The 20,313-nt window shown below is 42.4% G+C and overlaps 1 protein-coding gene across 1 annotated transcript in view; it reads left to right on the top strand.

Moving 5' to 3' along the window:
- kif22 (kinesin family member 22) overlaps positions 1-20,313 on the top strand; it is a 51,088-nt gene that overhangs the window by 29,043 nt on the left and 1,732 nt on the right. Inside the window, exons 9-12 of the mRNA XM_029629741.2 lie at positions 10,438-10,630; positions 11,427-11,518; positions 11,771-11,971; positions 19,268-19,327. Of these exons, the coding sequence (XP_029485601.2) occupies positions 10,438-10,630; positions 11,427-11,518; positions 11,771-11,971; positions 19,268-19,327 (546 nt within the window). The remainder of the gene's footprint in view (positions 1-10,437; positions 10,631-11,426; positions 11,519-11,770; positions 11,972-19,267; positions 19,328-20,313) is intronic.

Genomic DNA, 20,313 nt, shown 5'->3' with positions numbered 1-20,313 from the left:
TAAAATGGAGGAAAAATATTTAATCAATCTATACACAATACCCCATAATGACAAAGCGAAAAAAAAGTTTTTGCTAATTTATAAATAAATAAAATACCTTAACTATTCAGATCCTTTGCTATGAGACTCGAAATTGAGCCCCGGTACATCCGGTTTCCATTGATCATCCTTGATGTTTCTACTTGCTTGGAGTCCACCTGTGGTAAATTTAATTGATTGGACATGGTTTGGGAAGACACACACCTGTCTATATATCGTCCCCACAGTTGACAGTGCATGTCAGAGCAAAAACCAAGCCACGAGGTCGAAGGAATTGTCCATAGACAGGATTGTGTCAAGGCACAGATCTAGGGAAAGGTACCGCAACATTTCTGCAGCATTGAAGGTCCCGAAGAACACAGTAGTGGCCTCCATCGTTCTTAAATGGAAGAAGTTTTGAACCACCAAGACTCTTCCTAGAGCAGACCACTGGCCAAACTGAGCAATCGGGGTAGGATGGCCTTGGTCTGGGAGGTGATCAAGAATCTGATGGTCACTGACAGAGCCCCAGAGTTCCTCTTTTGACATCGGAGAACCTTCCAGAAGAACAACTTTCTCTGCAGTACCTCACTAGTCAGTCATTTATGGTAGAGTGGCCAGACTGAAGGCCCTCTTCAGTAAGAGGCACATGACAGCCCTCTTGGAGTTTGACAAAAGGCACGTAAAGGACTCTTGACTATGGGAAATAAGATTCTCTGGTCTGATGAAACCTAGATTGAACTCTTTGGCCTGAATTCAATGGCACGGACTGGGAGATGAGTCAGGATCGAGGGAAAGATGAACGGAGCAGAGATCCTTGATGAAAACCTGCTCCAGAGCACTCAGGCCCTCAGACTGGGGCAAAGATTCACCTTTCAACAGGACAATGACCGTGGCTTCCGGACAAGTCTCTGAATGTCCTTGAGTGGCCCAGCCAGAACCCGGACTTGAACCAGATCGAACATCTCTGCAGAGACCTGAAAATAGCTGTGCATCGATGCTCCCCATCCACCTGACAGAGAGATTGGGAGATACTCCCCAATTACAGGTGTGCCCAGCTTGTAGCGTCATACCCAAGAAGAATCAAGGCTGTCATCACTGCCGAAGGGGCTTCAACAAAGTACTGAGTAAAGGGTCTGAATACTAAAGTAAATATAATATCAGTTGTATTTATATACACTACCAATCCAAAGTTTATATTCATGTTGTCATCAAATACAATGGCATCTAACTTCAAATAATTCTTGATTGTAACTAGCTAGGCTAACAATAAGTGTTACTGTATCTAGTTAGCATGCTACATCCAAAATGATAGTGTTTGCAACAATAACAGCCAAGTTTCATCTTTGCCACAACAACAGTCCAAACAGTCCAAACAGCATGCATGCCTATTAGAAGAACACAACATTGATTGAAATTTAAAGGAAAATTATTAAGGAATCCTGATCGCTCAGCCTGTATCTTTGGCGCTAACGTTAGCAATGATGGCTAGATAAGTAGCTAAACCTGCTGTATCTGAAAGTGTTTTCAATGTTAACCTCTTACAGCTCCCCCCTACTTTTTGCAATTTCCGCCTGAAGACATACCCAAATCTAACAGCCTGTAGCTCAGGCACAGAACCAAGGATATGCATATTCTTGGTACCATTTAAAAGAAAACACTCTGAAGTTTGTGCACATGTGAATTGAATGTAGGAGAATATAACACAATAGATCTGGTTTAGATAAAACAATGGAAAAAAACATACGTTTTTTTCTTCTTGTATCATCTTTAAAATGAACAAGATAAAAACAAACATTCAGGTAGGATGATGGGGACAATTTCAATATGAGGGCAACAGTACTTGTGCAAAGTTCAAGTGGCCAAATTGGTGAAGGTATACATTTTGAAACAAATAACTATATACAAAATACCAAAATGGTATTCTAACCCCCCAAGAATTGAGAGAAAAAAAATGGGGGGGGGGGATATATATATATATTTACAAAATAACATGGGTAACTATTTACACACTTTCAATATTTGGAAGACCCTCAGTCCTCTATCAAAACAATTTATATAGCCCCAGCCTAAAACCCCAAACAGCAAGCAATGCAGGTGTAGAAGCACAGTGGCTAGGAAAAACTCCATAGAAAGGCAAAAACCTAGGAAGAAACCGAGGAACCAGGCTATGAGGGGTGGCCAGTCCTCTTCTAGCTGTGCCGGGTGGAGATTACAGTGGTTGTAGAGGGTGCAACAGGACAGCGCCTCAAGAGTAAAAATGAACCATTTAGGGTTCCATAGCCACAGGCAGAACAGTTGAAACTGGAACAGCGGCACGGCCAGGTGGACTGGGGACAGCAAGGAGTCATCATGCCAGGTAGTCCTGACGCATGGTCCTAGGGCTCAGGTCCTGCGAGAGAGAGAATTAGAGAGGGCATACTTAAATTCACACAGGACACCGGATAAGACTCCCATTCGGAGTCAGTGTCACTGTGAAAGAAAATGTTCTGTTAGAATAGTTTCACATATGAGCCCTGTATCAACAGGTATAATAAACAGATATATATATAGAGAGTTGAAGGTTGAATATATTATTATTACCTGCTAGATCTACTGTTTCTTTTATATTATGACATTTCAGCTAGATCTACTGTCTCTATTATATTATGACAGACCAGATACATCTACTGTCTTTATTATATTACAACAGACCAGCTGTATCTACTATCACCATTTCACTTTGGCCATTGATGTGGTCCTGCCCTCCTCAACAGCCTCAAATAGGCTATTTCATGTGGGTTGGGGTGGGGTGGGGCGGCAAACCCACACATCTCACATTTCATGACATTACATGTTTATATATTGCTTCTAAAATAAATAAAAAAATCACAAATAATATTTTATTATTAATTTCAAACAAGGGCATTAGCATGATAAGAACTTACCAGTCCAAAAGGATGTCCTCTCCCGTTCAAAAAATATTCCTCCACAATTGCTAAATAAAGCGTCCTACAAACAACAATCTCTCTCACCTTCCTAATCAATTTATTCTAAAATTGTGTGTACATCTGTATATCTAGACTTAGATTTAGCTTTCCCTGACATAGTCGCCATAATGATAGATATATAAACAGCTGAATCTGCGCGTTCACCAAACAATGCAGTGCGTAATATGGGTTTTTCCTTCCGGTATGAAACGTCAATAGCGAATGACTCACTTTACGCTGGAGCTTACTACATGGGTTGGTCTTGCAACACATAAACATGGCGTATTGCCGTTTAGCTCAGCTCATTGGCTATCTACCCAGCTAGATTTCAAGACGGTCATTGGGTTAAGACAGTCAATCAACGAAACAGCGGGCAAATCATTGATGCACAATGATGTCATGACTTGTTGTCTTCAAATCGGTTTCTTTCAGTCAGTACGTCCCGCAAAATGGCCCATCAGGTTTGATTGTGTTACAAACAAACCAGTTGATTGCAGTGAAACCAAACATGACTGGAAAAGTCACGTTCTGTGTGGGTTATTTACCTGGAATGTGTCGTCAAATGGAATGAGACGGAGTTCACGACACAAGCGGTTCACAAAATGTTTCTGCGTTCTGACAACGCAGTTGGATTAGCAAGATTCTAGGCTTTCGATACATGTGAGACACTTATATTTTCATGAATGTTTAATATGACTATTTATGTAGCGATCACCGTATGTTGTGGAATTTCAGCCCGCTAGAGGGTTCTGTGTGCAGAGAGGTTAACAGACAAATCAAGCCTCGGCGACTGTCAAAGCAACCATCCAACAACACCTGAGGCCTATTGAAACTAATAAAAAGTGTCAAGATTACAAGTAATTCAAAAAGAAAATATAGCCTATTTGGAAAGGGTACAATGGTTGCCAGAGCTGCAACTTCGGTCGGTGATGGGGTCATGTCTAGATCAAATCAAATTATATTTATCACATGCGCCGAATACATCCGTACCGTGAAATGCTTACTTACAAGCCCTTAACCAACAATGCAGTTAAAGAAATAAAGTTAATTAAATATTTACTAAATAAGCCAATATAAAAGTAACACATGTACATAACAATAATGAGGCTATATACAGGGGGTACCATGTCAATGTGTGTGGGTACAGGTTAGTCGAGGTAATTTGTACATGTAGATAGGGGTAAAGTGACTATGCATAGATAATAAACAGTGGCAGTGTAAAAACACAGGGGGGGAGAGGTAATATAAATAGTCAGTGGGCATTTGATTAGTTGTTCAGCAGTCTATTGGCTTAGGGGTATAAGCTGTCAAGGAGCCAGTTTTGAAAATCAGCGTGGCAGATGTGTTGTTGCCTACCCTTACCACCTGGGGGCGGCCTGTCAGGAAGTCCAGGATCCAGTTGCAGAGGGAGGTGTTTAGTCCCAGGGTCCTTTGCTTAGTGATGAGCTTTGTGGGCACTATGGTGTTGAACGCTGAGCTGTAGTCAATGAACAGCATTCTCACATAAGTGTTCCTTTTGTCCATGTGGGGAGTGATTGAGATTGTCATCAATGTATCTGTTGAGGCGGTATGCGTATTGGAGTGGGTCTAGGGTTTCAGGCATGATGGTGTTGACATGAGCCATGACCAGCCTTTCAAAGCACTTCATGGCTACCGACGTAGGGCACAGGGACTATGGTGGTCTGTTTGAAACATGTTGGTGTTAGACTCGGCCAGGAAGAGGTTGAAAATGTCACATTCCAGGGCATGCTTTGAGAACACGTCCTGGTAATCCTTCTGGCCTTGCGGCTGTGTGAATGTTGACTGTGTTTCAAGGATATGGCACATATGGCTGGCAACGGATCCATGGTCTAACCGATTCTTGATTGAGGTTCATTGTTGCAACACTTCGTCGAATTGTACCGAAAGTCACTTTACTTCCAATATACAAAATCTGCAAATATGTTGCACACATCCTGACCCATATTCATGTATGTTTTGCCGCAGGAGGTGAAAAAGAATGCTTCTGTGTCTGAGCAGATTCCACTCAGATGAGGCCTGATCTTATGGAATCGTTTAAGCCAAGTGTATTCCTCTTCTGACATCACAATCCTGCACTCCCCGAAGCTATAATTAATTTTGTGACTTGAAACACAGAGCTGAAACCCCCCACTTTCCTGGGTTACTTCCAGAAAATCCCTCTCACTAAACATCGTCACTTGGGCTCGTCTAGGTGCCATTAAATACGGCCAACCTGCTTGTCATGAGAGCCGCAAACCTCCGTCTATCATGGCAGGTTGCTCGGACCTCCAGTCTGCTGAGAACCGAAGGAATAGCTTGAGCACTTAGCTGGACAAACCGCCTTAACTCTGCAGCACTGAGCACCTCATCTAGTCCACACATCTCAGAAATGTTTTTAGGGCACCTGGTATTATTTTTGGGTTACCAGGTCCAGATTTTCAAAACTGTTTTAAATGCATTTAACGGGGTTCCATATCTCCATGCCCGCTATGGGAGCACCCTACTACGGCCCTTTATCAATGGGGGCCGGCATTAGTGATTTATGGAAGGTTTGAAAAAATGTTCAGAAAAACGACTAAGTATAGACATTGACCTATTTTAAAGGTCTTGATCACATTGACTATGGAGAGTGTGATCACACAGTCGTGCGGAACGGCTGGTGCTCTCCTGCATTCTTACGGCTTGCTTGCCTCGAAGCAAGCAATACAAGCATTTTAGCTCGCCTGGTAGGCTTGCGGCTGGGTGTAGTAGGATTCAATCTTGGTCCTGTATTGACGCGTTGCCTGTTTGATGGTTCGACTGAGGGCATAGTGGTATTTCTTATAATTGGCCAGATAACTGTCCCGCTCCTTGAAAGGGGCAGCTCTTGCCTTAAGCTCAGCCTGTAACCCATGGTTTCTGGTTAGGAAATATACGTACGGTCACTGTGGGGATGACGTCGTCAATGCACTTATTGATAAAGCCGGTGACTGAGGTGTTATACTCCTCAATGCCATTGGATGAATCCCAGAACATATTGTGCTTGCAAAACAGTCCTGTAGCATCCACGTCATCTGACCACTTCCATATCGAGCGAGTCACTAGTACTTCCTGCTGTATTAATTATGGTCAGATTTGCCAAATGGAGGGCGAGGGAGCGCTGTTTATGCATCTCTGTGTGGAGTAAAGGTGGTCTAGAATTTGGTTGCACACGGTAAAATGGCTTTGCCTGCATTAAAGTCCCCGGCCACTAGGAGCGCCGCTTCGGGGTGAGGATTTTCTTGTTTATGGCCTTCTACAGCTCTTTGAGTGCGGTCTTTGTGCCAGCATCGGTTTGTGGTGGTAAATAGATGGCTACGAATGATATAAATGGGAAATCTCTTTGTAGATCGTGTGGTCTACAGCTTATCATGAGTTTGCCTACATTAAAGGGAAAATTAAATGCAGAAATCTAATTTGCATAAGTATTCACACCCCTTAGTCCAGGGGTGTCAAACTCAAATACCCAGTGGGCCAAAATGTAAAACCTGAACAAAGTCACGGGCCAACATTAAACAAATTAACCTTTTAATATGGACCCAAACAAGTTTTGCTTTAACATTGAATATGGAACAAGCATCGCTTATTACCATACAATATATAATTTAATAGTGGAGACATGCAAAATCGAATTTCAAATGAAAAAACACATCAATGGCATTAATTTATTAAATAAATAAAATTTAAATAAAAATTGTATGCCTCTTTTCTATTTGCAGCCTTCTGATTTAAATACCAAAATAAACTTTTTTCTGATTGGCGCGCGAATTTTACAAATAAAATGATAATAAATCAATCAACCATTCAAGCCCATGCCTTGTAGCAAGAAAAAGTGCATAAAGAAAACGTTAATTATTGCACACTGGTTTAATCTGATGTGCCCAAGCCAGATACCTGGCATCTCTTCTTGGATGCTAGTTCATCAATGTCTGGGCTCAAGCTCTGAGCTGAAGAAATCCTCAGTATCGAGCGAAGATGTTCATCAGTCAGACGTCTCCTGTGAGTTGTTTTGGTCATCTTCATCGAGGAGAAAAGTTGCTCGCATAGATAAGTGCTGCCGAACATGGAGAGCATCTGAGCAGCTTGGGTGCGGAGCTGAGGCATTGTGTCAGGGATGAACCGTGGAAACTGTGCGGCGCCTACAGCATCATACTTTGACTTCAGCGTGTCGTTGCACTGGAGTTCAATCAGCTCCATTTGGATGTTGGTTGGTGCATTTTCCACATCAACTGCGAAGGGATTACTAAGCAGTTCAAACTTGCATTTCTGGGCATCGAAGTCGGCAAATCGCCGGCTAAACTCAGCGGCGAGAACACTGAGTTTTTCAGCAAACTGTGCGCATGGGAACACGGCGGTAGAGATCTGCGCTTTTATGGATTGGCAGCAGGGAAAATGGCAAGGGTTTCCTTGCAGCATCTGATTCTCCCACAGGCACAGTTTAGTTTTGAAGGCCCTCACTGCAGCGTACATGTCTGTGATGATGCGCCCCCGCCCCTGAAGCTGCAGGTTCAGCGCATCGAGATGGCTCGAGATGTCACAGAGAAAGGCCAGCTCACACAGGAACTTTTGCTCCCGGAGCTCTGCTGTATCCTTCCCTTTGGTTTCCAGGAATTGACATATTTCCTCACGCAGCTCGAAACATCTGTTCAGTACTTTTCCTCTGCTTAGCCATCTCACCTCTGTGTGATACGGCACGTCTGCGTATTCGAACCACACTCCTCCAGAAAAGATTTAAACTGGCGGTGATTTAGACCTTTGGCTCTTATAAAGTTAACTACCTGTGTTACTGTGGTCATAACATGTTCCATCTTTAGGGCTTTGGCACACAGTGCTTCCTGATGTATGATGCAGTGGTAAACAGTTAGCTCACCTGCACAGTTCTCTTCCCGCATCTTCTCCCGAACCATGCCCACCAGTCCACTCTTTTTACCGCACATCGCTGGCGCACCATCTGTCGTTAATCCAACGAGTTTATCCCACGGCAGCTTTATTTCAGTTACACATTTGGAAACCTCCTCAAAGATTTCCTTTCCTGTGGTTGTGCCATGCATTGATTTGAATCCTAATAGCTCCTCCGTAACACACAGATTTGAGTCCACTCCACGGATGAAGACTGACAGCTGAGCAGTATCAGATGCGTCGCAGCTCTCATCCACAGCGAGGGAGAACGCAACAAAATCTTTTCCCTTTTCCATCAGCTGGTCATACAGATTGGTGGCAAGATCACATGTGCGATCAGCTACTGTGTTCCTGCTCAGGCTCACGTTTGAAAATGCTTGTTTTTTCTCTGGGCATACGAGGTCACAAACCTTCATCATGCACTTTTTCATGAACTCTCCCTCATTAAAGGGCCGGGCTGATTTTGCGATCTCTGCTGCCACTATATAACTAGCCTTTACAGCAGCCTCGCTTTGTGATGTGGCTTTTTTAAACATATTCTGTTGTGAAACCAAACTTCTTTTCATCTCCTCTACTTTCTGGCTCCTTTAGGTCATGTCCAGGTCCTTGTATTTGTCATGGTGTTTCGTTTCATAGTGTCGTCTAATGTTGTACTCCTTACTTACAGCCACGTTGACTCCACAAACAAGATTGGTGTTTGTCTTGTTTGTGGAGTCAACGTATGTAAACAGATATTCTGCCTCCCACTTGTCCAGAAAGCTCCTGTTTTCTGCCTTTTCGCCATTTTTGGGAAGGGTTAGCTCGCTGACAGTTGTAGCGTCTATGTTGCTATGACTACTGTCACAGAGGAGAGAGCGTTTCTGGGTCCTGTCCTGATTGGCGCGCGAAAACAGCAGAGCATTATGGGATTCGTAGTATTAGTGGTGAATGCGCTGTATAATACCGGCGGGCCAGCTCTAGTAGTAATTTGGTATTGTCTCGCGGGCCAAATATAATTACCCCGCGGGCCAAATTTGGCCCACGGGCCAGAGTTTGACACCCATGCCTTAGTCAATACATGTTCAAATCACCCTTGGAAGTGATTACAGTTGTAAGTCTTTCTGGGTAAGTCTCTAAAAGCTTTGCACACCTGGATTGTACAATATTGTTTTGGAATAGTTTTATTCTGTACAGTCTTCATTTTCATTCTGTCTTTTAGGTTAGTATTGTGGACAAACAACAATGATGTTGATCCATCCTCAGCTTTCTCCTATCACAGCCATTGGCCTCATGGGGAAATTCCTTAGCTGTTTCCGTCCTCTCCGGCAACTGAGTTAGGAAGGAAGCCTGTATCTTTGTAGTGACTGGGTGTATTGATACATCATCCAAAGTGTGATTAAATAACTTCACCACGCTCAAAGGGATATTCAGTGTCTTTTTTTTTTTACCCATCTACCAAAAATGTGCCGCTCTTTGGGAGGCATTGGAAAACCTCCCTTGTCTTTGGTTCAATTCACTGCTCGACTGAGGGACCTTACGGATAATTGTATGTGTGGGGTACAGACGTTGCAAATTCATCTTAATTAAACACTATATATTGCACACACTGTGTCCATGCACATTTTTATGTGACTTGTTAATCAGACGTTTACTCCTGAACTTATTTAGGCTTGCCATAACAAAGGGGTTGAATACTTAGACATTTCAGCTTTAAATGTTGAATCAATTTGTAAAAATTCCCAAAACATAATTCTACTTTGACATTATGATGTCTTGTGTGTAGGCTAGTGACACAATCTCAATATAATCCATTTCAAATTCAGGCTGTAACACAACAAAATTTGTAAAAAGTCAAGGGGTGTGACCACTTTCTGAAGGCACTGTATCTAAATACAGAGAGCATACTCCATTCGTCTCTCTGTGCCGGTTGGTGAAGGCCACAGCCCCGGGAAGAAACTTTTTTTTTCAGGTGGCAGGAGATTTCGGTCGTGAGTGACCTGAAACGCATGCCAGAGGCAAATTTTTGGAGGGGTGACACTATATACACACACTACATTGACACAAAACCCACATACCGACACAACAAACACTCACACTTTTACATGCATCATATGCTGCTGCTACTCTGTTCTTTATTTTACTCTTAGTATTATCTATCCTGATGCCTAGTCACTACCCTGCCTTCATGTACATATCTACCTCAAATGCTTCAAATTCTTATAATATTCAATAAATATAGTACCAATCTGTTTTGGACCAAATGTTTTTTAAACAATAGTTAGACATGAGGAATCCAAAGGAATGGTCAAAAGCCACGTCCAAAAGTGTCATGATATTCAAATGGTGAAATAATTTCAAATGCTCATCCCTAATTCTAAATACTGAATCACCTTTAAAGAGTAAATAGGAAGATTAGCTGGCTGGACTAAATCTGGCACATTTACAGAAATGTTGATTTAATGTGCATTGTTCCACAATCATAGAGGTTCTATTAGTTCTCATTTGTAATTCTATGGCTACAAAACTCTTCACTGATGAATTGCTGTCTGTGCAGGAGTTGAAAGAGAAGCAAAGGGAGTTTGAGAGCAAAGCCAAAGTGACAGGAAATGGTGCCACTCGCAACAGCTCGGACAATGGGTCATCGGGAGACTCGCCCCTCTTCAGGACGTATCTACCCCCACTACACAGAAAACCGTCCGCGGCAGCCAAACCCAAAAAACAGCAGGCTGTTGTGTCGCCCCTACAAGGTCAGTGAGCCCACCCACCCACTAATCCAGAGCGTTTACCCCAGGAACCTCTCTAACACATCTGGGTCGTGTTCATAAGGGCACGCAATGGAAAACAGCTTAAAATGTTTCTCAATGGAACCTGAGGAATAGCATCTCATTCATTTCAGGTAGTACCTCCCTATTTTAGTCAGTTTTCTTCTGTTTTAGTGCCTAATGAACATGACCCTGCCAATTTTAAAGATGTGTTTTATATATTATATTTATGATTGGCTTAAATTCATTTTACCTTAATCTTTTTATGCCCATAGTGATAATATACCATAATGCATTATTTACTCCAGGCACCACTGGCTAATGGTTAGCATCCCCATTCAAAAAAAACAACTGGTTTTCAAAATGCGCTGTCTGCATTTCATGCCAAAACATCGCCTCAAAGTAACTTCAAACAAAGTTTTGTAGAGATTATTTTTGTGGATGCCGTCACTACTGGTATGTCGACAACTCAAGACACATTTCACCCAATCCTAAAAAAATCTGAACTATCCCTTTAATTGTCAACATTTGACATTGTTTTGCGCAATGTCTTGTAAAACAGTAAGGCTATTGATTAGATCTGGAACTTGATATGACCATGCAGTCTGCCTATTAATCTGCCCAAACCAATCAAATAATGATGACTAATACAATCTGTAGCGACTTCAGCACCTTGGTCTAATTTGCTGCTCTGTAAATAGCCAGGGTCTATGCTTTTCCTGTATGTAGTATTGAAAGGAATCTATGTTGTGTGTGTGTGTGACATCTCTTTTTCCCTAAGTGTCCCAGCTACAACCTCTCCAGCAGTGTCCGGTGGTCAAAAGGCCAACTGTCTGCCTCATGAAGAAACAGAAGAATCTGGAGCAGAGTGAGGTCAGCAACTGCATTGTTGTTTGACGATGTAAAATGAAACTGGCTTCATTACAATAACCCCACTAACCTACCACTTAGCATGCACACCCAATACATTGATTGATGCTAAGTGGTAATTCTAGTGTGGCTATTGGAACAAATCCACATAACATGCAATATTAAACAGCTGTTCTGAACCCTTTGTCCCGTGTTGGTGTGCACTGTAGTATGCAGGCAAAAATAAGAAAATCGTCCACCTTCTCTCGCTCTCAGGTCCAGGAGGGAAAAGAGAATGTGAAGGACACCGGCTGGGAGTCTCATTTGGACAAGTCAGTGCTGGACCAGTCCCGACACAAGATCCTGCAGGTGCTCAACTTCGGGTCCCTCAAAGACCTGAAGGGCCTGCAGCAGATTGGGGACAAGAAGGCCAAGCTCATTCTGGGCTGGAGGGAGATTCGAGGCTCCTTCACTCAGGTCTGTGTTTGGGCCATATTAAGTTTCAGCGTTTACAGCTAGCCCATTTCTTTAAAAAAAAAATGTAATGTTGATAGTGGGGGGAAACGGACGGAGCTTTCGCTCTTGAAGTAAAACAAATACTTTGAGACTAATGTTTCAGCCATCTTGTCATCTAAGCCTTCATCAGAATGATAACGAGGCATTTTATTTGAAGCGCCGTCCTTTCATGCCACCCGGTTACACTGTAAAAAGTAAGAACATCAAATACCAGTGGCAGCACAGCATCAGACTGTTCAAACACAACATAAACAGATCAAATCAAATTTATTTATATAGCCCTTCGTACATCAGCTGATATCTCAAAGTGCTATTATACAGAAACCCAGCCTAAAACCCCAAACAGCAAGCGATGCAGGTGTAGAAGCACAGTGGAAAAACTCCCTAGAAAGGCCAAAACCTAGGAAGAAACCTAGAGAGGAACCAGGCTAGACAATAGTTACAAGGGGCATTGCATGGTATGTGGGTCCTAGGTTTTTATATACGTTTAAGTGTAATGGAACATAAAATGACAGACGGCAACCAAAGGGGTTTTGAGAATGTCGTGCTTACTTGCTGTTTGTTTTACCTGATTTTGCAATGTTGTGTTGCCCCTAGCATTGTATCATCTTTTGGGTGTACACACAGGTTTTTGATTATCCTTTGGTTACTGTCACTAGGCTTGGGCAGTATACCGTGTACCGGGGTATTTGGAAAAAACTATGGGATAGTTTTTCATTACCGTCAAACTATTTCTTTTACGTTTTTCAATAAATTTTTATCTTTGTAGATCCTTTTAAGTTAATACCTGCAGTCAACTTGTGCAATCCCTTAGGTGATAAAGCAGATTATTTTATTTCATCTGTCACATAATTTAACATTATGAAGCATACCATGCATAGTTCCCCAGAATAGTTGTGCGAGTCACGTGTTTGATTGTAAATAGCACAACGGGAGAAAGCGGGAGCTGGCGAGTCTATTGCGTTTTTATATCTACTGGTGAGTCTCTGTGTGCTGCGCACATGAGGTGAAGTTACACTTGTATGCAATTCACTACAAACATTTTTCCATCATATCTTAGAATGGCTTTCTGCCAGAAGTCAAAGACCTCTGATTAGTTATCTGTGCTGTTGCCATCTTTTATCGTGTGCTTCGTATTAGCTTTTTTTTCTCCTCCGTTCTTGTCCCCCTCTGCTCCGTGTACACATGCTGCTCTTCCTTCAGAAAAGCATGCATTACAACTTTGTTAATTTGCACAATTTCTCTTGTTCACTTTTGTTTGTAAATATCCACACTCACAGAAAATACCATTTGGTAGCTACTAGCTATGCTTTTATAACTTTGTGCTGGATTTGCCCGTCTTTGCAATTAGTTGATTAGTTTTTGCTCTTTAGTATTTAGCTAACAGCGTCTATGTCCTTTCGCTATTATTTTGTTAGCATTCTGGTAATGGGTCTTTCTATTAACTTGGATACCAGTGAGGATTTCCTACACTGGACAACTTGTTACAGCTGTTGATAAGTCATTGGTAATAATATGCCCGTTTTTTCATGTCAATACATTAACATATCAAGTGCATCATAGCTATATTTAATAAAATTGCAGAGTTGAAAAAGTCAAGTTGGCTGAATACTTTCCAAATGCACTCTGTGTGTGGTACCAGTCAAAAGTATGGACACTTATTTCAGGGTTTTCTTTATTTTAATACATTGTAGAATAATAGTTGAGACATTAAAACTATGATGGTATCATGCATGTTAACATTAGAAGCCTCCTCCCTAAGTTTGTTTCATTCAATGCTTTAGCACACTCTGTCAACCCTGATGTCCTAGCTGTGTCTGAATCAAAGCTTAGGAAGGCCACCAAAAATTCTGAAATTTCCATCCACAACTACAACATTTTCCGCCAAGATAGAACTTCCAAAGGGGGTGGAGTTAGCCTGCAGAGTTCTGTCATGCTATCCAGGTCTGTGCCCAAACAATTCGAGCTTCTACTTTTAAAAATCCACCTTTCCAGAAATAAGTCTCACTGTTGTCGCTTGTTATAGACCCCCCTCAGCCCCCAGCTGTGCCCTGGGCACCTTATGTGAATTAATTGCCCCCCATTTATCCTCAGAGTTTGTAGTGTTAGGTGACCTGAACTGGGATTTGCTTAACACCCCAGCCGTTCAACAATCTAAGCAAGATGCCCTCAATCTCACACAATTGATCATGGAACCTACCAGGTACAACCCTAAATCCGGGAACCCTCATATCATCCTGACCAACCCGCCCTCTAAATGCGCCACTGCTGTCTTCAACCAGGATCTCAGCGATCACTGCTTCATTGCCTGTGTCCGTAATGGGTCCGTGGTCAAATAGCCACCCCTCATCACTGTCAAAGGCTCCCTAAAACACTTCAGCGAGCAGGCCTTTTTAATCGACCTGGCCCGGGTATCCAGGAAGGATATTGACCTCATCCCGTCAGTAGAGGATGCCTGGTCATTCTTCAAAAGTGCCTTCCTCACCATCTTAAATTAGCATGCCCCATTACAAAAAATGTAACTAAGAACAGATATAGCCATTGGTTCACTCCAGACATGACTGCCCTCGACCAGCACAAAAACATCCTGTGGCGTACTGCATTCGCATCGAATAGCCCCTGTGATATGCAACTTTTCAGGGAAGTTAGGAAACAATATGCAAAGGCTAGCTTTTTCAAACAGAAATTTGTATCCTTTAGCACAAACTCCAAAAAGTTCTGGGACACTGTAAAGTCCATGGAGAGTAAGAGCACCTCCTCCCAGCTGCCCAATGCACTGAGGCAAGGAAACACTGTCACCACTGATAAATCCACGATAATGGAGAATTTCATTAAGCATTTTCTATGGCTGGCCATGCTTTCTACCAGTCTACCCCTACCCCGGTCAACAGCTCTGCACCCCCCACAGCAACTTGCCCAAGCCTCCCCCATTTCTCCTTCACCCAAATCCAGATAGCTGATGTTCTGAAAGACCCTCTCTTTCTAAAATTAGCCGCTGCAATTGTTGCAACTCCTATTACTAGCCTGTTTAACCTCTTTCGTATCATCCGAGATCCCTGAAGATTGTAAAGCTGCCGCGGCCATCCCCCTCTTCAAAGGGGAGACACACTAGACCCGAAATGTTGTAGACCTATATCTATCCTACCCTGCCTTTTCTAAAGTCTTCGAAAGCCAAGTAAACAAACAAATCACCGACCATTTCGAATCCAGCCGTACCTTCTCCGCTATGCAATCTGGTTTCCGAGCTGGTCATGTGTGACTGAGGTGCACCCTCAATATCCTAAACACCATTGATAAAAGACAGTACTGTGCAGCCGTATTCATCGACCTGGCCAAGGCTTTCGACTCTGGCAATCATCACATTCTTATCGGCAGACTCAGCAGCCTTGGTTTCTCAAATTACTGCATCGCCTGGTTCACCAACTACTTCTCCGATAGAGTTCAGTGTGTGAAATGGGAGGGCCTGTTGTCCAGACCTCTGGCAGTCTTTATGGGGGTGCCACAGGGTTCAATTCTCGGGCCGACTCTTTTCTCTGTATACATCAATGTCGCTCTTGCTGCTGGTGATTCTCTGATCCACCTCTAAGCAAGACGACACCATTCTGTATACTTCTGGCCCTTCTTTGGACATTGTGCAAACAAACTCCAGACGAGCTTCAATGCCATAACACTCCTTCCGTGGCCTCCAACTGCTCTTAAATGCAAGTAAAACTAAATGCATGCTCTTCAACCGATCACTGCCCGCACCCTCCCGCCCGTCTAGCATCACTACTCTGGGTGGTTCTGACTTACGTGGACAAGTACAAATATCTAGGGATCTGGTTAGACTGTAAACTCTCCTTCCAAGCATCTCCAATCCAAAATTAAATCTAGAATCGGCTTCCTATTTTGTAACAAAGCATCCTTCACTCATGCTGCCAAACATACCCTCGTAAAACTGACTATCCTACCGATCCTAGACTTCGGCGATGTCATTTACAAAATAGCCTCCAACACTCTACTCAACAAATTGAATGCAGTCTATCACACTGCCATCCGTTTTGTCACCAAGCCCCATATACTACCCACCACTGCGACCTGTTTGCTCTCGTTGGCTGGCCCTCGCTTCATATTTGTCTCCAAACCCACTGACTCCAGGTCATCTATAAGTCTTTGCTAGGTAAAGCACCTCCTTATCTCAGCTCACTGGTCACCATAGCAGCACCCACACGTAGCATTCGCTCCAGCAGGTATATTTCACTGGTCACCCCCAAAGCCAACTCCTCCTTTGGCCGCCTTTCCTTCCAATTCCAGAATTGCAAAAATCACAGAAGCTGGAGACTCATATCTCCCTCACTAACTTTAAGCATCAGCTGTCAGAGCAGCTTACCGATTATTGCACCTGTACATAGCCCATCCAACTACCTCACCCATACTGTTATTTTTTTGCACCCATGTCTCTACTTGCACATTCATCTTCTGCACATCTATCACTCCAGTGTTTTAATTGCTAAATTGTAATTATTTCACCAGTATGGCCTATTTATATGCCTTGCCTCCGTAATCTTACATTTGCACACACTGTATATATACTTTTCTATTGTGTTCATCCCATGTGTAACTGTTTGTCGCATTGCTTTGCTCAATCTTGGTCAGGTCGTAGTTGTAAATGAGAACTTGTTCTCAACTGGCCTACCTAGTTAAATAAAGGTGAAAAAAAGTAATAATAATAAAACACAGCATTATGTAGTAACCAAAAAGCTGTTAAACAAATCAAAATATATTTTTGGATTCTTCAAAGTAGCCACCCTTTACCTTCATGACAGCTTTGCGCACACTTGGCATTCTCTCAACCAGCTTCACCTGGAATGCTTTTCCAACAGGCTTGAAGGAGTTCCCACATGCTGAGCACTTGTTGGCTGCTTTCCCTTCACTCATCCCAAACCATCTCAAATGGGTTTAGGTCGGGTGATTGTGGAGCCAGGTCATCTGATGCATCACTCCATTACTCTTCTTCTTGGTCAAATAGCCTTTACACAGCCTGGAGGTGTGTTTTGGGTCATTGTCCTGTTGAAAATCAAATGATAGTCCAATGAAGCACAAACCAGATGGGATGGCGTATTGCTGCAGAATGCTGTGCTAGCCATGCTGGTTAAGGGTGCCTTATGTCACCAGCAAAGCTCCCCCACACCGTCATCTTCCTTCATGCTTCACGGTGGTAACCACACATGCGAAGATCCGTTCACCTACTCTGCGTCAAAGACACAGCGTGAGGAACCAAACATGTCAAATTTGGACTCTGACCAAAAGGACAGATTTCCACCGGTCTAATGTCCATTGCTTGTGTTTCTTGGCCCAAGCAAGTCTCTTCTTATTGGTTTCCTTGCAGCAATTCAACCATGAAGGCCTCATTCACACAGTCTCCTTTGAACAGTTGATGTTGAGATATGTCTGTTACTTTAACCATGAAGCATTTATTTGTGTTGCAAATTGAGGTTGGTAACTTTGATCTTATACTGTTGCAGCAGAGGTAATTCTGGGTCTTCCTTTCCTGTGGCGCTCCTCATGAGTCAGTTTCACCATAGCGCTTGATGGTTCTCTCGCACCCACTGTGAAATTTGGTGGTGATCTGGGGGTGCTTCAGTAATGCTGGAATCGGGCAGATTTTTATTTTGTGAAGGACGCATGAATCAAGCCTCAAACAAGGTTGTCCTGGAAGAAAACTTGCTTCCTTCTGCTTTGACAACTCGAAGAATTGTTTTTTCCAGCAGGACAATACTCCATGCCACAGAGCCAGGTCAATCAAGGTGTGGATGGAGGACAACCAGATCAAGACCCTGTCATGGCCAGCCCAATCTCCAGACCTGAACCCCATTGAAAACCTCTGGAATGTGATCAAGAGGAAGATTGATGGTCACAAGTGATCAAACCAAGCCGAGCTGCTTGAGTTTTTGCGCCAGGTGTGGCATAGTCACCCAACATCAATGTTAAAGACTGGTGGAGAGCATGCCAAAGCTGTGATTGAAAATCAGGGTTATTCCACCAAATATATTGATTTCTGAACTCTTTCTAAGTTAAAACATAAGTATTGTGTTTAAAAATTAATATTAACTTACTTTCTTTGCATTATTCGAGGTTTGACAACACTGCATCTTTTTTGTTATTTTGACCAGTTGTAATATTTTGCAAATAAATGCTCTAAATGACAATATTTGGAATTTCAGAGAAATGTTGTAAATAGTTTATAGAATAAAATAAACCTTTTCGTTTTAACGAAACACATACCTATAAATTGTACAACCAGAGAAACTGATAATTTTGCATAGTGCATTCGGAGAGTATTCAGACCCCTTGACTTTTCAGCATTTTGTTACGCTACAGCCTTGTTCAAAACTGTATTCAATTGTGTTTTTTCTCTCATCAATTTACGCACAATAACCCATAATGACATAGTTTTAAAAAATGCTTTGGGGATTTGTGTGCAAATTTATGAAAAATCTGTAACTATCACATTTACATAAGTATTCAGACCCTTTACTCTTTGGCTTTCAGGCCAAAGAGTTCAATCTTGGTTTCATCAGACCAGAGAATCTTGTTTCTCGTGGGCAGAGTCCTTTAGGTGCCTTTTGGCAAACTCATGTGCCTCTTACTGAGGAGTTGCTTCCGTCTGGCCAGTTTACCATAAAGGCCTGATTTGGTGGCTTGCTGCAGAGATGGTTGTCCTTCTGTAAGGTTCTCCCATCTCCACAGAGGAACTCTGTCAGTGAGCATTGGGTTCTTGGTAACCTCACTGACCAAAGCCCTTCTCCCCCTGATTGCTCAGTTTGGCCAAGCGGCCAGCTCTAGGAAGATTCTTGGTGGTTTCAAACTTCTCCCATTTTTAAGAATGGGGGCCACTGTGTTCTTGGACCTTCAATGCTGCAGACATTTTTTGGTACCTTTCCCCAGATCTGTGCCTCGACACAATCCTCTCTCGGAGCTCTACGGACAATTCATTTGACCTCGTGTCTTGGTTTTTGCTCAGACATGCACTGTCAGCTGTGTAAATAACATTTCTGTTATTCATTTTTATTAACTTTGCTAACATTTTAAAACCTGTTTTTGCTTCATAATGGGGTATTGTGTGTAGATTGAGGAAAATATTATAATAAGGCAGTAACGTAACAATATTTGGAGAAAGTCTAGGGGTCTACATGGTTTCCAAATGCTATGTAAATACAATTTAAAATTGAGTTTCATTCATTCTGATTCTAATGCCAATATCACTCTTTATTCCAGCTTGAGGATCTAACCAATATCGAGGGAATCACAGCCAAAAGACTCTCCTCCTTCATTAAGGTATGACTGACAAGCAGATTCCATAGAATTTATCTGGGGTAGTCTCAAAACTCTTTCATTGTGGTATTGTAATCTGAAAAAAACACCAGCACAATCATTCTGTTGTCTTTTGGTGTTTTGGTTTGAAAATGTAACATTGCTCAATTGTATAGATGTTGGCAAGAAAATATAACGCTTAAAAAACACATGCCCCAACACTTGAACAGGAAGTCTTACTGATAGTGTCAGGGTATGAACATGGTTTATGCTCCAGTCACTCTTCATTAAATAAGAGAAATGTTAAGAACTGTATTGTGAACCCCAGTCTGAGGTCCTGAGCGCTGTGGAGCAGATTTTCATCAATGATCTCTTTGCCGAGCTTCACTGCTATCTCGGCTAACAATTCTAGGGGCGGAGACCGTTTTGTAATGTTACCCTAAATGTTTGAGTATTCAGTTTTCCGTTAGTTAAGGGAACATTCAATCTATATTAGCAAAAACCTTCTGAGAACCTATTCAGCATGTTTTGGTGAGGGTTAGGAGAGTATTCCAATATCATCATACCAAACATAAAGAGAATATGGTTGCCATTTTCTCCTAAAAGGAGAAAAGACATTTTCTAGACATTTTATTGCAACGTTACAATAACATTCCTGTGTCCTAGGATGTTTAAAACATAGGGCCGTCTGTCATTGCACCATGGAGGGTTTTGTCTAGTTTGCGGATTCTTCCGGGGACGTCCCTAAAGAAGTTTTTAGGATGTCGCCTGATGGTTCCAATAGAACAACTTGTTTCATTACATATTACCCCTTTTTACTGTTGCCGAGACCATCAAGGCCCTGATTGGTAAACCAGTGATCCATTTACAGCTCTGTCTGTTGGCAAGGTTAGGGACACCCCACACACACACACACAGTGCTTTCAACACAATGATATCTATAAACCCTGGGTTGCTGATGCTATGTATTGGCCTTTGCGAGGCATTGAATCCAACAGTCTGACAGATTG

Source organism: Oncorhynchus nerka, linkage group LG23, assembly GCF_034236695.1.
Source record: "Oncorhynchus nerka isolate Pitt River linkage group LG23, Oner_Uvic_2.0, whole genome shotgun sequence".
NCBI lineage: Eukaryota > Metazoa > Chordata > Actinopteri > Salmoniformes > Salmonidae > Oncorhynchus > Oncorhynchus nerka.
The sequence above is the reverse complement of the archived record's forward strand: the minus strand, read 5'-3'. Positions and strand labels throughout refer to the sequence as shown.